Here is a 20671-nt window from a genome sequence, read left to right on the forward strand (position 1 = left end):
CAGCATCACATTCTCAACATTTTCTTTGCTTCATGTAGATTAAAAGAGACACAGAAAGCAAGATAGAGAAAACAATTCATATAGAACACCCGCGACCCCGCACAGCAAGTCCTCACTTCACAGTCTCCAAAATTGCTGTTCCAAAACCAGATCATACATATGAGGTAAGAAGTGAAAACAGGAGAACAGCATGCTCGTTTATAATAACCACTAGCCACCCATTTTGTTCTTCCTCCAACTCCAGTATGGTACTTTCTCAAGAAGGGTTTTATGTTCTCTACAGTTGTTTTTGTCATCTTCTTTGACTAATAAAGAGTAATGCTGTAAACAAACACACAAACCACTAAAATGCAATGTGTAACTATTACTGGTTTAAACAAGATTATAGCATATTTAAGGATTCTGCCTCAATATTTTGCCTTGCAGTGAAACCATAAACACTTTTCATACAACTTACATTTTTTAGAGCAGAAATATCCCTTTTCAAGATTACTATTTGCATCACTTCACTAGCACATTGATAACAGTGCTTTCTTCTTTGCAGATTACCATGTTCTAAGCTATTTAAAAAAAAAAAAAAATCAGACTGCATTATATGACACTGTTTTTAGTGTTGTGTTTTCCATTCTTCTGACTCCTTCACATAATATTAAAAGTTCACAATTAATTCTCTCATTCAAACAAACCTTTTCTCCTCATCTTGACTTTGAGAATGAGCTTTTTTTTTTTTCTCAAACATAATTAAACACTAGAAACTTAAGAAATATCTATAGATTTATGCATGTTTTCCAAATTCATTACACCTGCAATAACATTCCAAAATCTCTTTAGGTATTTTAATGCATGCCATTTATATAATTAGAGGTATAGTTGGATGTAGAATCTATCAAACTGATAAAATGAAAAGCTAAGGCCTAAAGTGAATAAATCTACAGGACTTTTTACAAGTTTTACTTAAGAGTTTCTTGACTGTTCAAAGATCAAATTCTAAAGTAAAAACTGAGAAAATATTTGAATATTAGCCAAATAGTAATAATAATGCAGTCATTTTACATCTCCATTACTCTACTGCTGCAATCCAAACCTTCAAGTTGTTTCTATAGATATAGCTTTTGCAGCATCGACAAAGTAACAAGGGGAGCAACCATTACATATACAACCTGCTGAAGAAATACACTATGCCTTCTCTGGAAATAAGAAAACTACTAACTGCAACCCTTTTTCTTCTATTCTGTAGGTTTCAATAGCAGGGTCTGCCATGGCTACTCTGGAAAAAGAGCTATCAGCTACTTCTGCTGTGCAAAAGATCACCAAGCCTGTGAAACCACCTCAGCTAAAGCCACATGAAGTCAGGATGAAAGTAGAGCCAGTTGCTCCTCCACAGTTCCCCTTTGCAGAGGCTACTGAGGCCTATAAGAGTCATTATGATGTTGAGACTAAAAAAGAGACAGCTGTAAGCATTAAAGGTGAAGCAGCGCGGGAAGATCACTTGGTGTTGCGGAAAGAAGGAGAAGCAAAGGTATGTCATTGAGCAAATTTCAATCACTCTGACTTAAATCTTTAAAAATGAAGTATTGCTTATTTGCTATTTCCTCCTTGCAGTTTTCTCACTTTTACAAGATTTGACTGACTTTTATTCCTTTGCTGTTTAGCTCAAAATCTTCTAAAGACCTAATATTTACCTTTCTAATTTATTTTCTTACCTAATTCTGCTGTTTATTTCCTTGGCTTTATTAATTATGTTTTAAACAACCTAGGTGACAGAAACTGCCAGAGTTCCTGTGCCTACAGAAACCCCCGCTACTCCACCCACCTTAGTCTGGGTAAGGAATTTTTATGTAGATTAAGGGAGTTATACTATGTTTACAATCATTTTGTACTGTGATTTTCTATTTTAATCTTTGAAAACTTGACTGTGAAAATTTGGTTTTATTTAATCTTTTTACCCTGTATTAGACTTACTCAACCATATACTTAATCTCTTATACAAACTATCCTGAATGAGTGTTATGTGGGTGAGTGTTCACAATCAAGTAACACAGTAGGTTGACCTTTGCTGTCCTGAAAAAATTCTCACCATCATCTGGAATAAATATCAAGCTACTTTTTCATTTTCTTTTTAATGATGATAATGTTCAAAGATCCAAAATCCAGTTTCAAATACTTCCCTTTTAAAAATGCCTTTTTTTTTTTTTTTTTTTTTTTCATGGATACACTGCTGAACAGAACACTTTTTTGTAGTAGTCATTAAATTTTCCATTTAAAGAGGTTTTAGTTGTTTAAATATCTGTTTTCTAGTGAAAATGTGTATTGACTGTGATACTTATTTTTTGTTATACAGGGTCTCAAAAATAAGACTGTGACTGAAGGCGAGTCTGTCACTCTGGAGTGCCATATCTCTGGTCATCCTCCACCTACTGTGACATGGTACAGGGAAGACTACAAGATTGAGAGCTCAATGGACTTCCAGATCACTTTCAAAGCAGGACTTGCTCGCCTTGTGATTCGTGAAGCCTTTGCAGAAGACAGTGGAAGATTTACCTGCACAGCTACCAACAAGGCTGGGAGTGTCAGCACATCTTGCCACTTACATGTGAAGGGTAAGTATATGTATCACTGTAGAATGATTATTGTTTTATAAACATTTATTGTTTTATTAATTTACTTATAATGTAACTTAGATATTTTGTCAGTTGTCAAGTAGAACACGTGCCTTGATTTATACTCCAGGGCAGTTAGGAAACAGAACTGGAAGAATATAAGAAGAAGAAAAAAAAAAAGGCTGACACTCTTAATTTGTACTCTGTGCAAGTTTGTGGTCCTCTGACCAACTAGCTACTTAGCCTTCTTCTTTCTCTTTGTGTTAGCTAAACTCATTTCTTAAGCATTATTCTAAAGTATTCTGCCATTCACTATATCATATTTGCCTTGCAGTTTCAGAAGAAACTGAAGCTCGAGAAACCATATTTGAAAAGGCTGTTACAGAAGAGAAACGGTAAAGTTACTTTCTAAACAGATTGGTCCTACTGTGGTCATTAGTTTCCTGCACTATATTTATGAGAGCCTCAGACATCAGATCACTTACCTGCACTTTAATCTTGTTTCAGCTATGTGGAGACAAAGGATGTTGTAATGGAAGATGTCTCTGCTGCAGCAGAGGAAGTATCGGGAGAACCCATGCCTCCTTTCTTCATAAGAAAACCTGTAGTACACAAATTAATTGAAGGTGGGAGCATTATTTTTGAGTGCCAAGTAGGGGGCAACCCAAAGCCACATGTCTACTGGAAAAAAGGTGGAGTTCCTCTTACGACTGGCTACAGGTATCTTAAATACAATGCACAAAAACTCTTTAAACACATTTTTAATACATGTTTAATTGGCAACTGAGCTGAATTAACCTGTCTTTTCACTCATTTCTGTGAAAATGATAGGATCTTGATGTGTAACTTGAGGTCTGCTGATTTTAGAAATATAAATATTCAAAAGATCATAAAATGAGAAATGCTACATATCTTTAAAAAAATCTGGAAGAAATTTTGCATTTGTTTTATACTATCTGTGCAATGTTTTCATTCTGTCTATGCAAGTGTCTGTAGAAAGCAATACACTTTCTAGCAGAAAAAATATGCTTCTGTAGTATTGACTCATACATTGACTCATTTAATGACCCGTATTAGAACAAAGTATATGCACACTGCATGTAATGTTTTACCATGTCTAATAAGTATATCTCTGATACTTCATTTCTGCTTTTGTATTTCATTTTTTAGTGACAGCAAAAAGAAAATAGGCCTGTGCTCTAGTTTCAGTATGGTTACTATTCCTGTGCTTTTCTGCAGATTCATTCAGTTAGAATTGTCTGCAAAAGTTTCTCTTTTTTTTTTTTTTTTTTTTGGTCTTGTATTAGTTGTACAACTAATCAGAATCACTGTTAAAAGAAATTCATGAAAAAGTCTGCTCAGAAGAATTATGGAGATACTGTACTTTTATGTTTTCTATAGATACAAAGTGAGTTACAAACGAGAAACTGGGGAATGCAAACTTGAAATTTCCATGACTTTTGCCGACGACGCCGGAGAATATACTATTATTGTTCGTAATAAACACGGAGAAGCTTCTGCAACGGTCTCCTTACTAGAAGAAGGTACATTGTAAATTAAAGGAATGAGGAAAATACTTTTTACAATTAATTTTAAAAAGAGAAAAACATTCTAAATTGTGCTGCAAATTCTTTGCAGTTTAGTTTGTTCAGTTCAAGAAACATAACAGAAATGTGCTGATACCTGTACTAATTGCTGGCTCTGTTTCTGCTAGGTAGTGTTTGACATCAGGTTCTTGATGGATTTATGTTCTTTTCTAGAATGCGTAGCTATAGAAACGTTCTGTATGTTATAAGAGTGTATGTAACACATTTGCAAAATTATGTGGGGAAAGGAGGTTTAAAAAGTATCAGGCTTTTCTATTACAGGAAAAGAAGTTAGCTTAGATCCACACAATATCCTTATCTCTAAATTGAAGAGAGATGGGTTTGAAAGGTGGACTATCTGGTGGATAAGGGATTGGCTGGATGGCTGCAGCCAGAGAGTTGTGGTCAACAGCTCTAAGCCCAGTTGGAGGCCAGTGAAAAGTGGTGTCCCTCAGGGCTCTGTCTTAGGACTGGTGCTGTTTGGTATCTTTATCAGTGACATAGACAGTAGGATCCAGTGCACCCTCAGCAAGTTTGTAAATGACACCAAGCTGAGTAGGTGCAGTTGATAGAACAGAAGAAAGGGATGCCATCCAAAGGGAGCTGGACAGGCTTGAAAAGTGGGACCATGTGAACATAATGAGGTTCAGGTGCAAGGTGTTGCACCTGGGTTGGTGCAATCCCAGACATGAGTAGAGACAGAATGGGAGAACTCATTGAGAGCAGCCCTGCAAAGAAGAACTTAGGGGCTCTGGTGAACAAAAAGCTTGACGTGAGCCAGCAATGTGCACTTGCAGCCCAGAAGGCCCTTTGCATCCTGGGCTGCATCAACAGAGGAATGGCCAACAGGTTGAGGGAGGCGATAGTCCCCCTCTACTCTGTCCTCATGAGGCCCCACTTCTTGGAGTACTACATCCAGGTCTGGGACCCCCAACATAAGAAGGACGTGAACCTATTGGAGCAAGTCCAGAGGAAGTCCTTGAAGATGGTCAGAGAGCTTAAGCACCCTTTCTATGAAGAAAGACTGAGAGAGATGGGGATGTTCAGCCAGGAGTTAGAGTAGGCTCTGGGAAGACCTCACTGTGGGATTTCAGTACATAAAAGGGGCTTATAAAAAGAGGTGGAGATTGACATTTTACATGGGCAGATGATGATAGGAGAAGGGGGAATAGTTTTATATTAAAAGATGGGAGATTTAAATTAGGTGTTAGGAGGAAATTCTTCACCCAGAGGGTAGTGAAGCACTAGAACAGGTTGCCCAGAGAAGTAGTGGATGCCTCATTCCTGGAAGTGATCAGTTCCATGTTGGATGGGTCTCTGGGCAACCTGATCTAGCAGGTGTCATCCCTACACATTGCATTGGGATTGAAATTAAGTGATCTTTAAGGTCCCTTACAACCCAAGCCATTCTATGATAAAATTTGATGATTATTTTCAGTTGTCCATGTAAAATGCATGAGACCCAGTTAGGTTGGAAAAGACCTCTAAGATCATCAAGTCCAAACATAGTCCAGCACTGTCATATCTAGCACTAAAAGAGGTTGCAGGAGACAGAGCTGTGGGTAAAGAAGTAAATATAGTCACTAAAAGTGCTTCCACTTAAAGAACTAGAATACCTATAATGCAGAATAAAACTTTTACCTGTTTATAAAACTAGAGGGCACCAGTCTACATTTTATTAGTAGTTGCATTTTATTGCCTAGGCAGACAGAGTCTCTGCTCAAATCACAAACCTTTCCCCTCCCCACACCCCATTGTACAAAATAACATTAGTTTTACTAATGTTAATTAATTTCACTATTGCACAAAAGCAACAATAAATTAAGTTTGTACTTCTTTTTTATTTCAATCCATTGAAAATCACAAACACTTAAAATTAATGTTTTGTTAATTCTTAGCTGATTACGAGGCCTACATAAAATCGCAACAAGAATTGATGTACCAAACTCAAGTGGCTGCATATGTACAGGAACCTAAAGTGGCTGAGGTAGCCCCACCTATTTCATATGGTGACTTTGAAAAAGAATATGAAAAAGAACAAGCCCTAATTAGGAAAAAAATGGCAAAAGATACAGTGGTGGTCAGAACTTTTGTGGAAGATGAGGTATGTCTACCACTCCATGCTCATTTTGTATCCTGATGAAAGAAACTGTTTAAAATCTTTTTTAATTTTACCAGTACAAGTCATTTCTTCTCAAGGTCATTACCTGATATATGGAACTAATGGTCTTGCTTTTCTGTACAGGAATTCCATATTTCTTCTTTTGAAGAAAGACTTATCAAGGAAATTGAACTCAGAATTATTAAGACCACCTTAGATGAACTCCTCGAGGAAGATGGAGAGGAGATGATGGTTGATATTTCTGAATCTGAAGCTATTGAGGCAGGATTTGATTTAAGATTAAAGAATTACAGAACCTTTGAAGGCACAGGAGTTACTTTCCACTGCAAGACAACTGGATATCCATTGCCAAAGGTACTCCAAACCTGTATGACATTTTTGTATTTAAAACAAACCTCTGGTGCTCTACTTGAAAACACCCTTAACCATCTCACTGTCATAAATTCTACATTCTACACAGAAAATGGCAAATCTCAAAAGAAATGCCATCTTTTGTTTTGATATCAGGCTGAATTTTTCATTTGTCCCTTAATACAGCAGTGTTAGATTGGTTAGATATTTCAAAGGTAGGTTAGGTTTAAATGTTAAGTAGGTCTTGCTTCTGAGTTTCTATGAGTTAGCACTCACAAGTGGGGAGCACAGCAACAAGTCTGGTCTAGGTCACTTTGCTCTCCCTCAAAAAAAAAAAAAAAAAAAAAAAAAAAAAACTTAAAAAACTTAGTCTGTTTCTAGCTCAAGAATATCAAAATTTATGTTTCAGGCTACTGTGGAAACATATTACTTTAGTCTAACATTTTTTACTTAAACTAAGAAAATGTTAATACCTCTAGAGCAACAATGCATCAGCTGAAAAATAGAAAGTTGTAATTGTTGTATGTACAGGCCATTACTGGATATTTGTCTTTAGCAGGGTTCACTTAGCATTCCTGTTTCTTTCCATGCAGATTGCATGGTACAAAGATGGTAGGCGCATAAGGCATGGAGAGCGCTACCACATGGAAGTTCTGCAAGATGGCAGTGCCAGTCTGCGTTTGCCTGTTGTTTTACCTGAAGATGAAGGAATTTATACTGTCTTTGCCAGTAATATGAAAGGAAATGCCATTTGCTCAGCAAAGCTCTATGTTGAGCCAGTTGCACCCACAGCAACTCCAGGTTATATGCCAGGACCAGAAATTATGAGAAGATATAGGTAGGTACACACTAATACACGTTTCTTGAGACTTCACTCCTCTGCAATAGACTGTCCAAAACCTCATTATACAGAGGCTAAACCACTTATGTTATCAAAGCTTTCATGCTTCTGAAGAAGTTCTTAATGCTGTTTCCATGGCTTGCACTAATTTATGTGCCAACTTAATGTCTGATTTGCCTTTTTAGTCAGCACTGCATTTCTCGGAGTACTATCTTTCACATGCATATCCAGCCACAGTGTCAGATGTACAACCTCAATAGCCATATCTTTCTTAAAGTGGTTATGTTTCACCAAAAATAAATAAATAAATAAATAAAATTAAATAAAAAAAAATTATTTGGAAGTTTAGTACTGTATGCAACTCTTATTTCTACTCTTGAAACAGCTGTATTTCTATAACAGAAAAATATTCAATGTTGCCATATTCTATGTAAATATACATATATGCACACGCATGCAAAAAGCATACACTGGATTACATTTGTGTCTGTACAGTGTCTGAAAAAAATAAATTTCACTGACTGTGGTGTATCCTAATATGATTTGTCAATACAAATTGCTGTCAAAAAGAAAGAAAACTGACTACACAATTTCTCACATAGATAAATTTAAACTCTTTAAAAAATATCTTGTTAAAGGCAAAATTTGAGCTTTGATTATCACGTCAGCCCACAGCTGCATGACATTGCCATATCTTTTCTTATCCTTCCAGATCTATTTCTCCACGCTCTCCTTCTCGTTCTCCTGCCCGCAGCTCTCCTTCTCGTTCTCCTGCCCGCAGATTAGAAGAAACTGATGAAGGACAATTAGAGAGACTATATAAGCCAGTTTTTGTGCTGAAACCTACATCGTTCAAATGTTCACAGGGGCAGACAGCAAGATTTGACTTAAAAGTTGTTGGCAGACCTATGCCGGAGACATACTGGTTCCATAATGGTACATCAGTTTCATTTTCTTCAAAGAATAATTAAAAAAATAATCTTTTACATCTTGTTTGGACACATTCTGAGTGCATTCTTTTTTGTTCATTTATTTCTGCAGGTCAACAAGTGGTTAATGATTACACCCACAAAATAGTGATAAAAGAAGATGGCACCCAGTCATTGATCATTGTTCCTGCTATGCCCGAAGACTCTGGTGAATGGGCTGTAATTGCTCAGAACAGGGCAGGCAAAGCTTCAGTATCAATGACGTTGACTGTGGAAGGTATCTATTGTGCATGCTATTTTTAGGTGGCTGGGCAATGTTTTCTATTAAAAAATGTAGTTATATCAATTCCTCTTGTGGTAACCTTCCCTTGCTCTTTCAGCTAAGGAAGATCTAGTCAGACCACACTTTGTGGAAAGGCTGAAAAATGTTAGTGTAAAAGAGGGCTCTAGACTGGAGATGGCTGTGAAAGCTACTGGTAACCCTAATCCTGACATTGTTTGGCTGAAGAACAGTGACATCATTGTACCTCATAAATATCCCAAAATAAAGTAAGCAGTTGTGGTTTTTATTTGTTTGTTGGTTGGTTGGTTTTGTTTGTAATAGTAAAGGAGTTAATAATCACAGTCTTGTAAAGCACTGATTTCTCAGTACTCTGCAGGCAAAACTGACATTGAGTTAAAGGCTTCATTGTCTGCTTGATTTGTAGGCATTGCATTCATAAATATGAATAAATGTAAGCAGCATGTCTAATTGCTGCAGTGAATTTCCTTTGGAGGCTTTGATCTCATTTTGGAGGAGTACAAAAACGAGTAACAAGAAAGTGCAAAAATGGATAACAATGAAGTGCTAAAACTTTTTTTTACAAATTGTTTTTATATTTCAGGATTGAAGGAACAAAAGGGGCCGCTGCCCTTAAAATTGAATCTACTGCCAGGCAAGATGCTGCATGGTATACAGCTACTGCTATCAATAAAGCTGGGCGGGACACTACTCGGTGCAAAGTAAATGTTGAAGTTGAACATGCCGAACCAGAACCAGAAAGGAGGTTAATCATTCCAAAAGGGACTTACAAAGCCAAGGAAATTGCTGCACCGGAGTTAGAACCTCTCCATTTGCGTTATGGTCAAGAGCAATGGGAGGAGGGAGATCTTTATGACAAAGAAAAACAACAAAAACCTTTTTTTAAGAAGAAGCTCACATCATTAAGACTCAAGCAATTTGGACCAGCACACTTTGAGTGCAGGCTTACACCAATTGGTGATCCAACCATGGTGGTGGAATGGTTGCATGATGGCAAACCCTTGGAAGCAGCTAACAGGCTTCGCATGATCAATGAGTTTGGGTACTGTAGCCTGGACTATGGAGTAGCCTATTCTAGAGATAGTGGTGTGATCACTTGCAGGGCAACTAACAAATATGGTACAGACCATACATCTGCTACCCTTATTGTGAAGGACGAGAAAAGCCTTGTGGAAGAATCCCAATTGCCAGAAGGCAGAAGAGGACTGCAGCGAATTGAAGAGTTAGAAAGAATGGCACATGAAGGTGCTCTTCCTACAGTTGCAGTGGATCAAAAGGAAAAACAGAAACCAGAACTTGTTTTGGTTCCTGAGCCTGCAAGGGTCCTGGAAGGTGAAACAGCTCGATTCCGCTGCCGTGTGACTGGTTATCCTCTACCCAAGGTCAACTGGTACCTCAATGGACAGCTCATTCGTAAGAGCAAAAGGTTTAGACTCCGTTATGATGGGATTTACTACCTGGATATTGTAGACTGTAAATCATATGACACAGGAGAGGTGAAAGTCACTGCAGAGAATCCAGAAGGCTTTATTGAGCATAAGGTGAGAGTTGAGATCCAGCAGAGGGAAGACTTTAGATCAGTTCTTCGTCGGGCTCCTGAACCCAAACATGAACCTGTAGTGACAGAGCCTGGAAAACTTCTATTTGAGGTACAGAAGGTAGACAAACCTGCAGAGACAACAACCAAAGAGGTGGTGAAGCTTAAAAGGGCTGAAAGAATCACTCATGAGAAACTTTCAGAGGAATCTGAGGAGCTGCGCAGTAAATTCAAGAGAAGGACAGAAGAGGGCTATTACGAAGCCATTACTGCTGTGGAACTTAAGTCTCGCAAAAAAGATGAATCATATGAGGAAATGTTAAAAAAGACAAAAGAAGAACTTCTTCACTGGACCAAAGAGATCCCGGAGGAAGAGAAGAAAGCACTTCCTCCTGAAGGCAAAGTCACCATTCCAACATTCAAACCAGAGAAGGTTGAGCTTAGTCCAAGCATGGAGGCTCCCAAAATATTTGAACGAATTCAAAGCCAGACTGTAGCCCAGGGGTCAGATGCCCACTTCCGTGTGAGAGTGGTGGGGAAACCAGACCCTGAGTGCCAGTGGTTCAAAAATGGTGTGCAGATTGAAAGGACTGATCGTGTGTATTGGTACTGGCCTGAAGATAATGTTTGTGAACTGGTCATCAGAGATGTGACTTCTGATGATTCTGCCAGCATCATGGTGAAAGCAGTCAATATAGCTGGCGAAACTTCTAGCCACGCTTTCCTGTTAGTACAAGGTAATTTTAAATCTCTTACTTTTATTCTGCTGCCTCTCGTAGTGCCTATTATATTTAAGTGTATATGGCCAGTGCACTGTTGATTCATTGCATATTGTTTTGCAGCCAAACAGTTAATAAGCTTCACCCAGAAGTTACAAGATATTGTTGCTAAAGAGAGGGACTCCATGGCAACATTTGAATGTGAGACATCAGAACCCTTTGTCAAAGTGAAATGGTTTAAGGATGGAATTGAGATTCATTCTGGAGACAAATATAGGATGCACTCAGACAGAAAGGCTCACTTTCTTTCTGTACTAGCTATTGAAATGTCTGATGCTGATGACTACAGCTGTGCACTGGTAGAAGATGAATCCGTAAAAACTACTGCTAAGCTTAATGTTGAAGGTAAGAAGCACACAGCTCCATACCATGGAGTACTTTTAAAGTACTTTTTTTTTTTAATTTTAAAATTTGCTTCAGGAAGAAATAAAACCATTTAGACTACTGTCTGATGCACGAAGAAGTGTTCAAGCTACTTTCATAGTTTAGAAATCCGGTATGAAAGTTCATGTTTACATATTTATGTAAAGTGGTTACATTTTGCATATATTTTTGTGTATATATTTCCTTAGGCTCGGTTTCATAAGAAATGGTTTCATCATGGGTGTTTAATCAACCTCATTCAGGAATGTAATTGTTTTTACCTGTAGGTGCTGTGGTTGAGTTTATTAAAGAACTTGAAGATGTTGAAGTCCCAGAATCCTTCTCAGGTGAACTTGAATGTGAGGTTTCCCCAGAAGATGTTGAGGGAAAATGGTATCATGGTGATATTGAACTCACTTCTAATCATAAATATGTGATTGCATCCCGCCGTGGTCGTCAAATCCTCACTATTAAAGATGTTAATAAAGACGATCAGGGAGAGTATAGCTTTGTCGTTGATGGGAAAAGAACTCACTGCAAGCTAAAGATGAAGCGTAAGTATTTCTAATATTTATATCATCTATATTAATATATTTTATATTATGTATTGTTATATCTCACACTCTCTTAATATTCAATATTCTGCTTATCTGTTTTGAGGATTAATTAATCATTTCATTCCATAGCTCGTCCCATGATTATTCTTCAAGGACTTACTGATCAAAAAGTATGTGAGGGAGATATTGTGCAACTTGAAGTAAAAGTCTCTCTAGAAAATGCGGAAGGTGTCTGGATGAAAGATGGACATGAAATTCAATCAAGTGATCGCATTCATATTGTGTTGGATAAACAGTCACACATGTTATTGATAGAAGATGCAACAAAGGAAGATAGTGGAACTTACTCTTTTAGTGTTCCTGGTCTTGGTCTATCCACCACTGGACAGGTCACTGTGTACAGTAAGTCATTTTGTGCTTGATTTTTTGGGTTCTTTATGATAACTCTTTAAAAGTATAGCTTTTTCATGATGTTTATGTTTGTGACTTGGCAGGTGTGGAAATAATAGTGCCCCTCAAAGATGTTCATGTAGTTGAAGGAACAAAAGCTGTCCTTGAATGCAAAGTTTCAGCACCTGATGTATCTTCATCCAAATGGTACCTAAATGATCATCAGATAAAGCCTGATGAACGTGTACAAGCCGTGTGTAAAGGCACTAAACAGAGGCTAGTGGTTACCAGAACCCATGCATCAGATGAAGGGCATTACAAGTTGATGGTTGGCAAAGTTGAAACAAGTTGCAATGTCACTGTTGAAAGTAGGTTTTGTTTATGGTGCAGTTATTTTTGAAATAATTTCTTTAAATACAAAGTAGTGGAAGCAACTAATACATTTGTAATGTGCTCTTTTCTGTAGAAATTCAGATTATCAGAGGTCTTCGTGACATCACCTGCACTGAAACACAGAACGTATCTTTCGAGGTTGAGCTTTCCCATTCAGGGATTGATGTAATTTGGCATTTCAAAGGGCAAGAGATTAAGGCAGGTCCTAAATATAAAGTTGAAGCACATGGCAAAATATACAAACTGACAGTGGTGAAAATGATGAAAGATGATGAAGGAGAATATGTATTCTATGCTGGAGAGAAGAAAACATCTGGAAAGCTGATAGTAGCAGGTTAGTAGGCTTTAAGTCCAAGATTATTTTACTGTGATTTAGAAACAATGCTCAGTGTACTGTAGTTTGTACATGTAGCAATTGTGTTGTTTCTATACTTTCTTTGCCTTTATTTTATCTTTTATTCTATGTTTTCCTTGATCTTCCCCTTATCTTTTCTAATCCATAAAATATGAATTCAACAGAGCTTTTAAATAAGTGCTTATACATTTTGCTAAACTAGAGTCATAGTAACAAACACTATAGTATGCTTTTGATAAAATTAATGTAAGAAAGAAGTTTGTTGTTGTTTTTTTTTGTTTTGTTTTGTTTTTTCTTAAATGTTTGTTGTGCCTGTGTTGATAGCAAAAATAATAAATTAGAATAACTAGAATAGAAGTAAGAAACATTTTTTATGATGTTCAGGTCAGATTCTATTCTTGATTTTTCACAGAACTCAGAATGACTAAGGGCAAGCTGAAAACTAGGGCAGAGAATTTTATTCAGCACCTGCTTTTCATGTGGTTGCATTTCCTTATAGGGGCAAGTTGAACAGATGTGCAACAGCAACAAACGTGCTTTTGCTTTCCAACAGGTGGTGCCATTTCAAAACCTCTCACTGACTTGACAGTGGCTGAGTCCCAGAGAGCTATTTTTGAATGTGAGGTAGCAAATCCTGAATCAGATGGCCAGTGGCTAAAAAATGGTAAACCATTACCTATGACAGATCAGTACCGTGCTGAATCTGATGGTATAAAGAGGAGGCTTAATATCCCTGCCACAAAACTAGATGATATGGGTGAATATAGCTATGAAATAGCAAGTTCAAAGACGTCTGCTAAACTCAAAGTTGAAGGTCAGTATTTAGTGGTTTTATTTGTAAAACTATCTGATGCCTTTAAGACAGTCTAACATCACTCACTGTGTCTTAGATCAGGTCCTGAGATACAAACATATTTTATTTCATATTTTGAAAATAATTTTGTATTACGACATGCTTTGTGAGGTAGTGAAATTTTCTGTATTTCAGATTGTCCATATTTGGAATTTAGCATATTTTAATAAAAACATTTTATTTGTGGTACTGGCAGATAGAAATAATTGCTAGTTGTGTAGTAAACATATCAGATAAATAAAATTTGTTTCTCATGGATAGTACAAGTAACTGTTCTTTTTTTGTGTTCCAAGCACATTGCTTTGGTGGAAACTATATAAATTAATATATACATAATAGATTTTAAAATGAAGTGCCATAATTCCATTTTATTATTATATTTACTACAATTTTAAATTTTGGTCTCTTTTATCAATATTTTATTTTCTTCCCAGCTGTTAAGATAAAGAAAACTCTAAAGAACTTGACTGTGACAGAAACACAAGAGGCAGTTTTCAGTGTGGAACTGACTCACCCTGATGTGAAAGGAGCTCTGTGGATTAAAAACGGTGTTGAACTTGAATCAAATGACAAATACGAAATTTCAGTGAAAGGAACTGTTCACACACTGAAAATCAAACACTGTGTTGTCACTGATGAGTCTGTTTATAGCTTTAAGCTTGGAAAAATAGGAGCAAATGCCAGACTTCACGTGGAAAGTAAGTCAATCTATTTTGAAAATTTCCTTTAATGTGTGGTTTGAAATACAATTCAAGCACATTGATGAATCTTGCTAACTTTCTTCCTTAAGCTGTCAAGATCATCAAAAAACCAAAGGATGTGACTGCTTTGGAAAATGCTGTTGTCTCCTTTGAACTAAGTGTATCCCATGATACTGTACCAGTTCGGTGGTTCCACAAAAATGTTGAGCTTAAACAAAGTGATAAATACAAGATGATCTCTCAAAGGAAAGTTCACAAGCTGATGCTGCATAACATATCTCCTGATGATGCTGGAGAATATACAGCTCTTGTCGGACAACTTGAGTGTAAAGCTAAACTGTTTGTGGAAAGTAAGTATTTTAAGTTTGTGAGAAAGTAATTATATGAGTTGCTATGCCAACTCATATAGAACAACTTGATCTCACACTTCTTAGTCTTTACTCTTGTTTTTTGCTGTCTTGCACACATACTCACTTAAATTTATTTTTTTTTCTTTTTTTTAACTCACAGCTATACACATCACAAAGACTATGAAAAATATTGAAATCCCTGAGACCAAAACTGCCTCTTTTCAATGTGAAGTTTCTCATTTCAATGTACCTGCTGTCTGGTTGAAAAATGGTGTGGAGATTGAAATGAGCGAAAAGTTCAAAATAGTGGTCCAGGGGAAACTCCATCAGCTGAACATCATGAACACAAGCAGTGAAGATTCTGCAGAATACACATTTGTCTGTGGAAATGACAAAGTCAGTGCAACGCTGACCGTAAAACGTATGTAAATATTAAGTTAACCAGAATATTTTACAGTTAGCAATAATAGAATTTATTTTAATACAGATACTTGGTACAATTCAGACAAAAACAGCAGTCTTGTGGAGATATTTTCAAATAACTGTGTGCTACATAAGTCACATTTTAAAAAGAGATATAGAAGCTGTGCGCTTGAAAGTCAGGTCCTTGATCCTTCTGTTTATACCAACATCCCTAAGCACCAGGTCACTATAGGAGACAGATTTGGGATTCCTATGTCATACAGAAGTTTTAGGAAATTTAACTGTAGTATTGATTCTGGACACAGAGACACAGGTTTTCATTTTCATATTTCCAAAAATCAGGATCTGTCTAAAAGAATTTTAAACATCTCTAAGTTAAAGTGTGTTTAAAACAAAACAAAACAAAACCCCAAACCCTAAACCAGGTTCATTTATTTTCTTTTAGCTATCCTAATTACCTCCATGCTAAAGGACATCAATGCTGAAGAGAAAGATACAATAACATTTGAAGTTACCGTTAACTATGAAGGTATCTCATATAAATGGCTCAAGAATGGGGTAGAAATAAAATCAACTGACAAATGCCAGATACGAACAAAGAAGCTCACACACTCCCTCTCAATAAGGAACGTGCATTTCGGTGATGCTGCAGAATACACTTTTGTTGCTGGAAAAGCAGCTTCGTCAGCCACTTTATATGTGGAAGGTATTTGCTCTCTTGATTTGTATATTTAGTGACTTACAGTGGCTTAAATAGAAGTATGGCTCTCATTCTATTCCACCTTTCCACAGCTCGTCACATTGAATTTAGGAAGCATATTAAAGACATTAAGGTTGTGGAGAAGAAGAGGGCTATTTTTGAATGTGAGATTTCAGAACCTGACATCCAGGTTCAGTGGATGAAGGATGGACAAGAACTTCAGATTGGTGACAGGTAAATGATTGCTTCTACACCATATTGCCTTTTGTTATATATTTTCTCCCAGGAAATAACTTGTTCACTTTTTTTTTTTTTTCTGATTTCATTAGGATGAAAATTCAGCGTGAGAGATATGTCCACCGTCTCATCATTCCTTCCACAAGAATGTCTGATGCTGGTCAATACACTGTAGTAGCAGGTGGAAACACATCCAGTGCCAATTTGCTAGTGGAAGGTCGTGACATTCGTATCAGAAGCATCCGTAAAGACATTCAGGTACAGCACACACAGGAGAATAAATATTTCATAACTTTATCATTCTACTCAAATAATCATGCAAAGGAAGAGCAACAATATCTAACCTGTAAAAGTCCTAGGAGGACAAACTGTAAATGTAAGGTCAGAGCATTCCTCTAGGAAGGTTTAGTGAAGTGTGAGAGCATTTGTAAGTACAAATGTTATTTGTAATATTTCTAATACTTGTTCTTAGGTCATTGAGAGACAAAGAGCTGAAATAGAATTTGAAGTTAATGAAGATGACATTGAACCACAGTGGTACAAGGATGGTATTGAGATCAATTTCCAGTATGAGGAAAGATACAGTTACGTGGTGGAACGGAGAGTTCATCGAATGAGCATCTTTGAAACCACTTACTCTGATGCTGGAGAATATACTTTTGTTGCAGGACGTAATAGGAGTTCTGTTATTCTCTATGTGAATGGTACGTATATCCAAAACCAATATTTTGACTGCATTTATTACCCTTTATTTTTCTGATATTTATATAGCTTTTCTCAAGTTCTAACCTTGGAAATAAAAAATAAATCTAAAGGGAATCTTGTCTACAGAATGCTGCCAAAATCCTCATGTGCCTGGACGTTTTTTGCTCTACTGAAATAGCTGTTTAGCTGCTGAAATGCGGTGACAGTTCTTTTTCCCTCTGTATTTGTTTAGACCAGGAAAGTCTGAAGTCCAAATAAAACTAATTTGCTCATATGGACAAATACACCTTGACAGAGGGACCAACCAAGCAATCATTGGAAGCATTTTGCCAAAAAAAAAAAAAAGCCACTTATTTTAATGCAGCTAGTTCTGTTAAGACAGCTGCTTCTATATCATTCTTGCTTCTACCAAGGGCAGATTTTCATGAGCAAGCAAGATTGGGAACAATAAGATTAAAATTGGAGATTTCCTTGCTAATATTTTTGAAGCCCCAGTAAATATAATTAATAAGATTTTTCTGTCTTTTTCTCCCTCTCTCTCCTCCCCTTCCCCTTGCCTCCCAATTTGCAGCTCCAGAGCCACCCCGGATTATTCAGGAGCTAGAGCCAACCACTGTGGAGTCTGGTAAACCTGCTCGCTTCAGTGCTATGATATCAGGCAAACCCCAGCCAAAAATTTCCTGGTACAAAGATGATCAACAGCTTTCTCCAGGTTTCAAATGCAAATTTCTTCATGATACGCAAGAATATACTCTATTGCTGATCGAGACTTTCCCTGAAGATTCAGCAGTGTACACCTGTGAAGCAAAAAATGACTATGGAGTTGCTACAACTTCAGCTTCGCTTTCAGTGGAAAGTGAGTTTCCTATGCTCACAATGAGCATGTCTATGAAATGACATTGTCAGTAATTAGTTGTATCTGATCTTCATCTTGAAAAATGGCTTCTTTTTTCTTATCCTTTAGTCCCAGAAGTTGTTTCTCCTGAGCTAGAGGTGCCAGTGTATCCACCTGCTGTCATAATACCACTTCGTGATGCTGTTACATCTGAGGGACAATCTGCTCGTTTTCAGTGCAGAGTTACAGGGACAGGTGGGTTTAATGAAGTACTGTACAACTTTTCATCTCAGAATTTTTTGTCTTCAACTCAGAAGAAATGCTGTGCTATATGTGCTGAAATCAGTCTTTCCCTAGAGGTACAGTTGTCTGATAAATACACACTGCAAATTGTTACTCATTGACGACTAGCTGTTAAGCAAGTTATACATCATAGGTGGTAGCAAGCATGGAAATTATATTCTGTCTTAAAAAATAAGTATTTCTAAAAATAATATCTAGCACATCTGATTAAAAAAATAAATGTGTCTTGGAAACTTTGGTGTTTCAAGTTGTTTGCTACCTGAAGTTGTTTGCTTTGGGGTTTGCTACCTGAAGTTGCAAAACTTTGTCACTGCAATAACATGCAGACTTCTTAAACAGAATATCAAGAGAGAAAGCCATTATCCTGTTACATGAACATGGCAAAGTTTCTGATGTCACACAGCATCACATCAATTATCTAAAGAAACAGACCAAAATTGTACTTTGATCATCCTATTATTGCTGAGTACTTTTACAAACTCTAAACTGCCACTGCATTATTTTGCTAGCTTTAAAATGATTTCTAAATCTTTATTCATTGTCTTCTTAAGTGTAGAATTTTCCTTAAATAAGTTTTCTACTTTTAAGTAAATAGGATATCATCTTAAAATTTAAATAATTCCAAGATAATTAAAAAACAAATCAAACTACATTCCTTCACTTCAACAAATGGTCTTGAGTATGATTAGTAATAAAATTTTCACATGGCAAAGTGTAGAATAAGATCTAGTTCCAATCCCAAAGAATTTGCAATGATTTTATTATTTTAAAGATAAATAAAATTCCAACTTAAGAAATAATCTTGAGTGATATCTGCATAAAAATCCACAATAAATTGTTAGCACATGTGTATGTATATATACATATATATATATATATACACATATATATATATATATACAGGCAAATATATAAAAGTTGCATTTCCATCACTTAAAGTCAAAATTTAGTTTTGATTTGTTTCTCCTTTTAAAAAGGCTGGAAAAATCTGTTTCTGCCATAAAAGTGATGATAAACTCAGAAAATACATATTCAAGAGACTGATCTGCCCTCTGTGCTAAGCATGCTGGTTTAACTTTTTTTGAAAGAACTATATTTATGTGAAAGTTGTAGCACAGAGCATAAGGAACCTTTCATCTAACTCCCCTTTATTGAATACCCAAATGGATTTGCATACTGCTCACTTGTGTTATGAAAAACGTAATTAAGTAATACACTATTAAGAAACATTGTTTAATGGTGCATGTTGCAGCTGGCTGTTGAAAACACTGCCTTTTTCTTCTAATGACAGTAATCACACTATTTGTGTGCGAAAAAAAAAAAAAGAAAAAAAAAGAAAAAAAAAAGATTCATAATGTAATATAGTGCCAGGTAAAGAAGCAAACTTCAAAGTCTGTTTCATTCCTTTTCTTTTCCAAGTCTATGAAATCTATAGAAGTAACACTTCTTATTTAGGACTGTTACAAAGAATCAAAGACAGGATATTTCTGGAGAGATATGATATGTAAAACTTACAATATTTGCAATAAAAAAGGCAATATATTATTCTTCTTAGTAAAAAAAAAAATAAAAAAAATTATAACCTGTTTAATCAGGCAATTGTAGCATAATCCCTTTTAAAAAATGTGACTTTCATTAATTTTAGCAGTAGAAAAATATTTTTAAATGTATACTTTAAGAGAGGAAAGAGAAAAAATGACTTTTATTCAGGACTATAGCCACACTAGAATAAGTTTTCCCATACAAATATTTTCAGAGTAGAAATCAAAACTTAAAAACCGCATAGGCCATTTTCCAGTGATCGTATGTTATCAGTGTAATGCAAGGCATATTCAAACCGATACTTGAGATTGAGACTTCTCTTACAAATAGAAATATAAAAATAGTATTTATTTACAAGACTCTCATCATAACTTACAGATTTTTTTTTCTTTCTGTTGGTTGAGCAGATCTGAAAGTCTCTTGGTATAGCAAAGACAAAGAGATCAAGCCATCACGTTTCTTTAGGATGACTCAGTTTGAAGACACTTACCAGCTGGAGATTGCTGAAGCTTATCCAGAGGATGAAGGAATCTATACTTTTGTGGCTAGTAATTCTGTAGGCCAAGTGACAAGCACTGCCACATTGAAGTTAGAAGGTACAGTGTACAATTAAAGACGTCTTGTTTAGGTCATGTTCCAATACTAATCTTAATATACGCTGATGATATTTGAGTCAGTCTGTTGTCTTTTAACTCAACTAATTGCTACCATTTACAGTGTCCACAATATATGCATTATGCAAAGGAAAAAGTATTTCACAATTTTGCAATGTTCCATTCACATGACCTTTTCTTTCTCTCCAGTATTGTAATCTGGCATGCACCAAACATGGTAGTAATCTTCTCTCTAATGGAAGTGCTTTGTTTACACATTCTTGCTTTTGATTGTGAGGAGGACCTAAGAAGAGATATTGTGTAA

The 20671-nt window shown here is 36.3% G+C and overlaps 1 protein-coding gene across 1 annotated transcript in view; it reads left to right on the forward strand.

Annotated features, from left to right (window-relative positions):
- TTN (titin) overlaps positions 1-20671 on the forward strand; it is a 243431-nt gene that overhangs the window by 14982 nt on the left and 207778 nt on the right. The window contains exons 13-42 of the mRNA XM_084523042.1: positions 39-164; positions 1238-1519; positions 1758-1823; positions 2342-2600; positions 2935-2995; positions 3108-3320; positions 4002-4144; positions 6085-6290; positions 6432-6662; positions 7253-7497; positions 8213-8436; positions 8542-8706; positions 8810-8978; positions 9314-11004; positions 11110-11391; positions 11697-11963; positions 12096-12368; positions 12461-12724; positions 12823-13083; positions 13658-13918; positions 14392-14655; positions 14748-15008; positions 15169-15429; positions 15877-16137; positions 16224-16365; positions 16461-16626; positions 16841-17072; positions 17645-17929; positions 18038-18163; positions 20161-20349. Of these exons, the coding sequence (XP_084379168.1) occupies positions 39-164; positions 1238-1519; positions 1758-1823; positions 2342-2600; positions 2935-2995; positions 3108-3320; positions 4002-4144; positions 6085-6290; positions 6432-6662; positions 7253-7497; positions 8213-8436; positions 8542-8706; positions 8810-8978; positions 9314-11004; positions 11110-11391; positions 11697-11963; positions 12096-12368; positions 12461-12724; positions 12823-13083; positions 13658-13918; positions 14392-14655; positions 14748-15008; positions 15169-15429; positions 15877-16137; positions 16224-16365; positions 16461-16626; positions 16841-17072; positions 17645-17929; positions 18038-18163; positions 20161-20349 (7876 nt within the window). The remainder of the gene's footprint in view (positions 1-38; positions 165-1237; positions 1520-1757; positions 1824-2341; positions 2601-2934; positions 2996-3107; positions 3321-4001; positions 4145-6084; positions 6291-6431; positions 6663-7252; positions 7498-8212; positions 8437-8541; positions 8707-8809; positions 8979-9313; positions 11005-11109; positions 11392-11696; positions 11964-12095; positions 12369-12460; positions 12725-12822; positions 13084-13657; positions 13919-14391; positions 14656-14747; positions 15009-15168; positions 15430-15876; positions 16138-16223; positions 16366-16460; positions 16627-16840; positions 17073-17644; positions 17930-18037; positions 18164-20160; positions 20350-20671) is intronic.

The sequence above is a fragment of the Aythya ferina genome (genome assembly GCF_964211825.1).
Source record: "Aythya ferina genome assembly, chromosome: 6".
NCBI classification, from domain to species: Eukaryota; Metazoa; Chordata; class Aves; order Anseriformes; family Anatidae; genus Aythya; species Aythya ferina.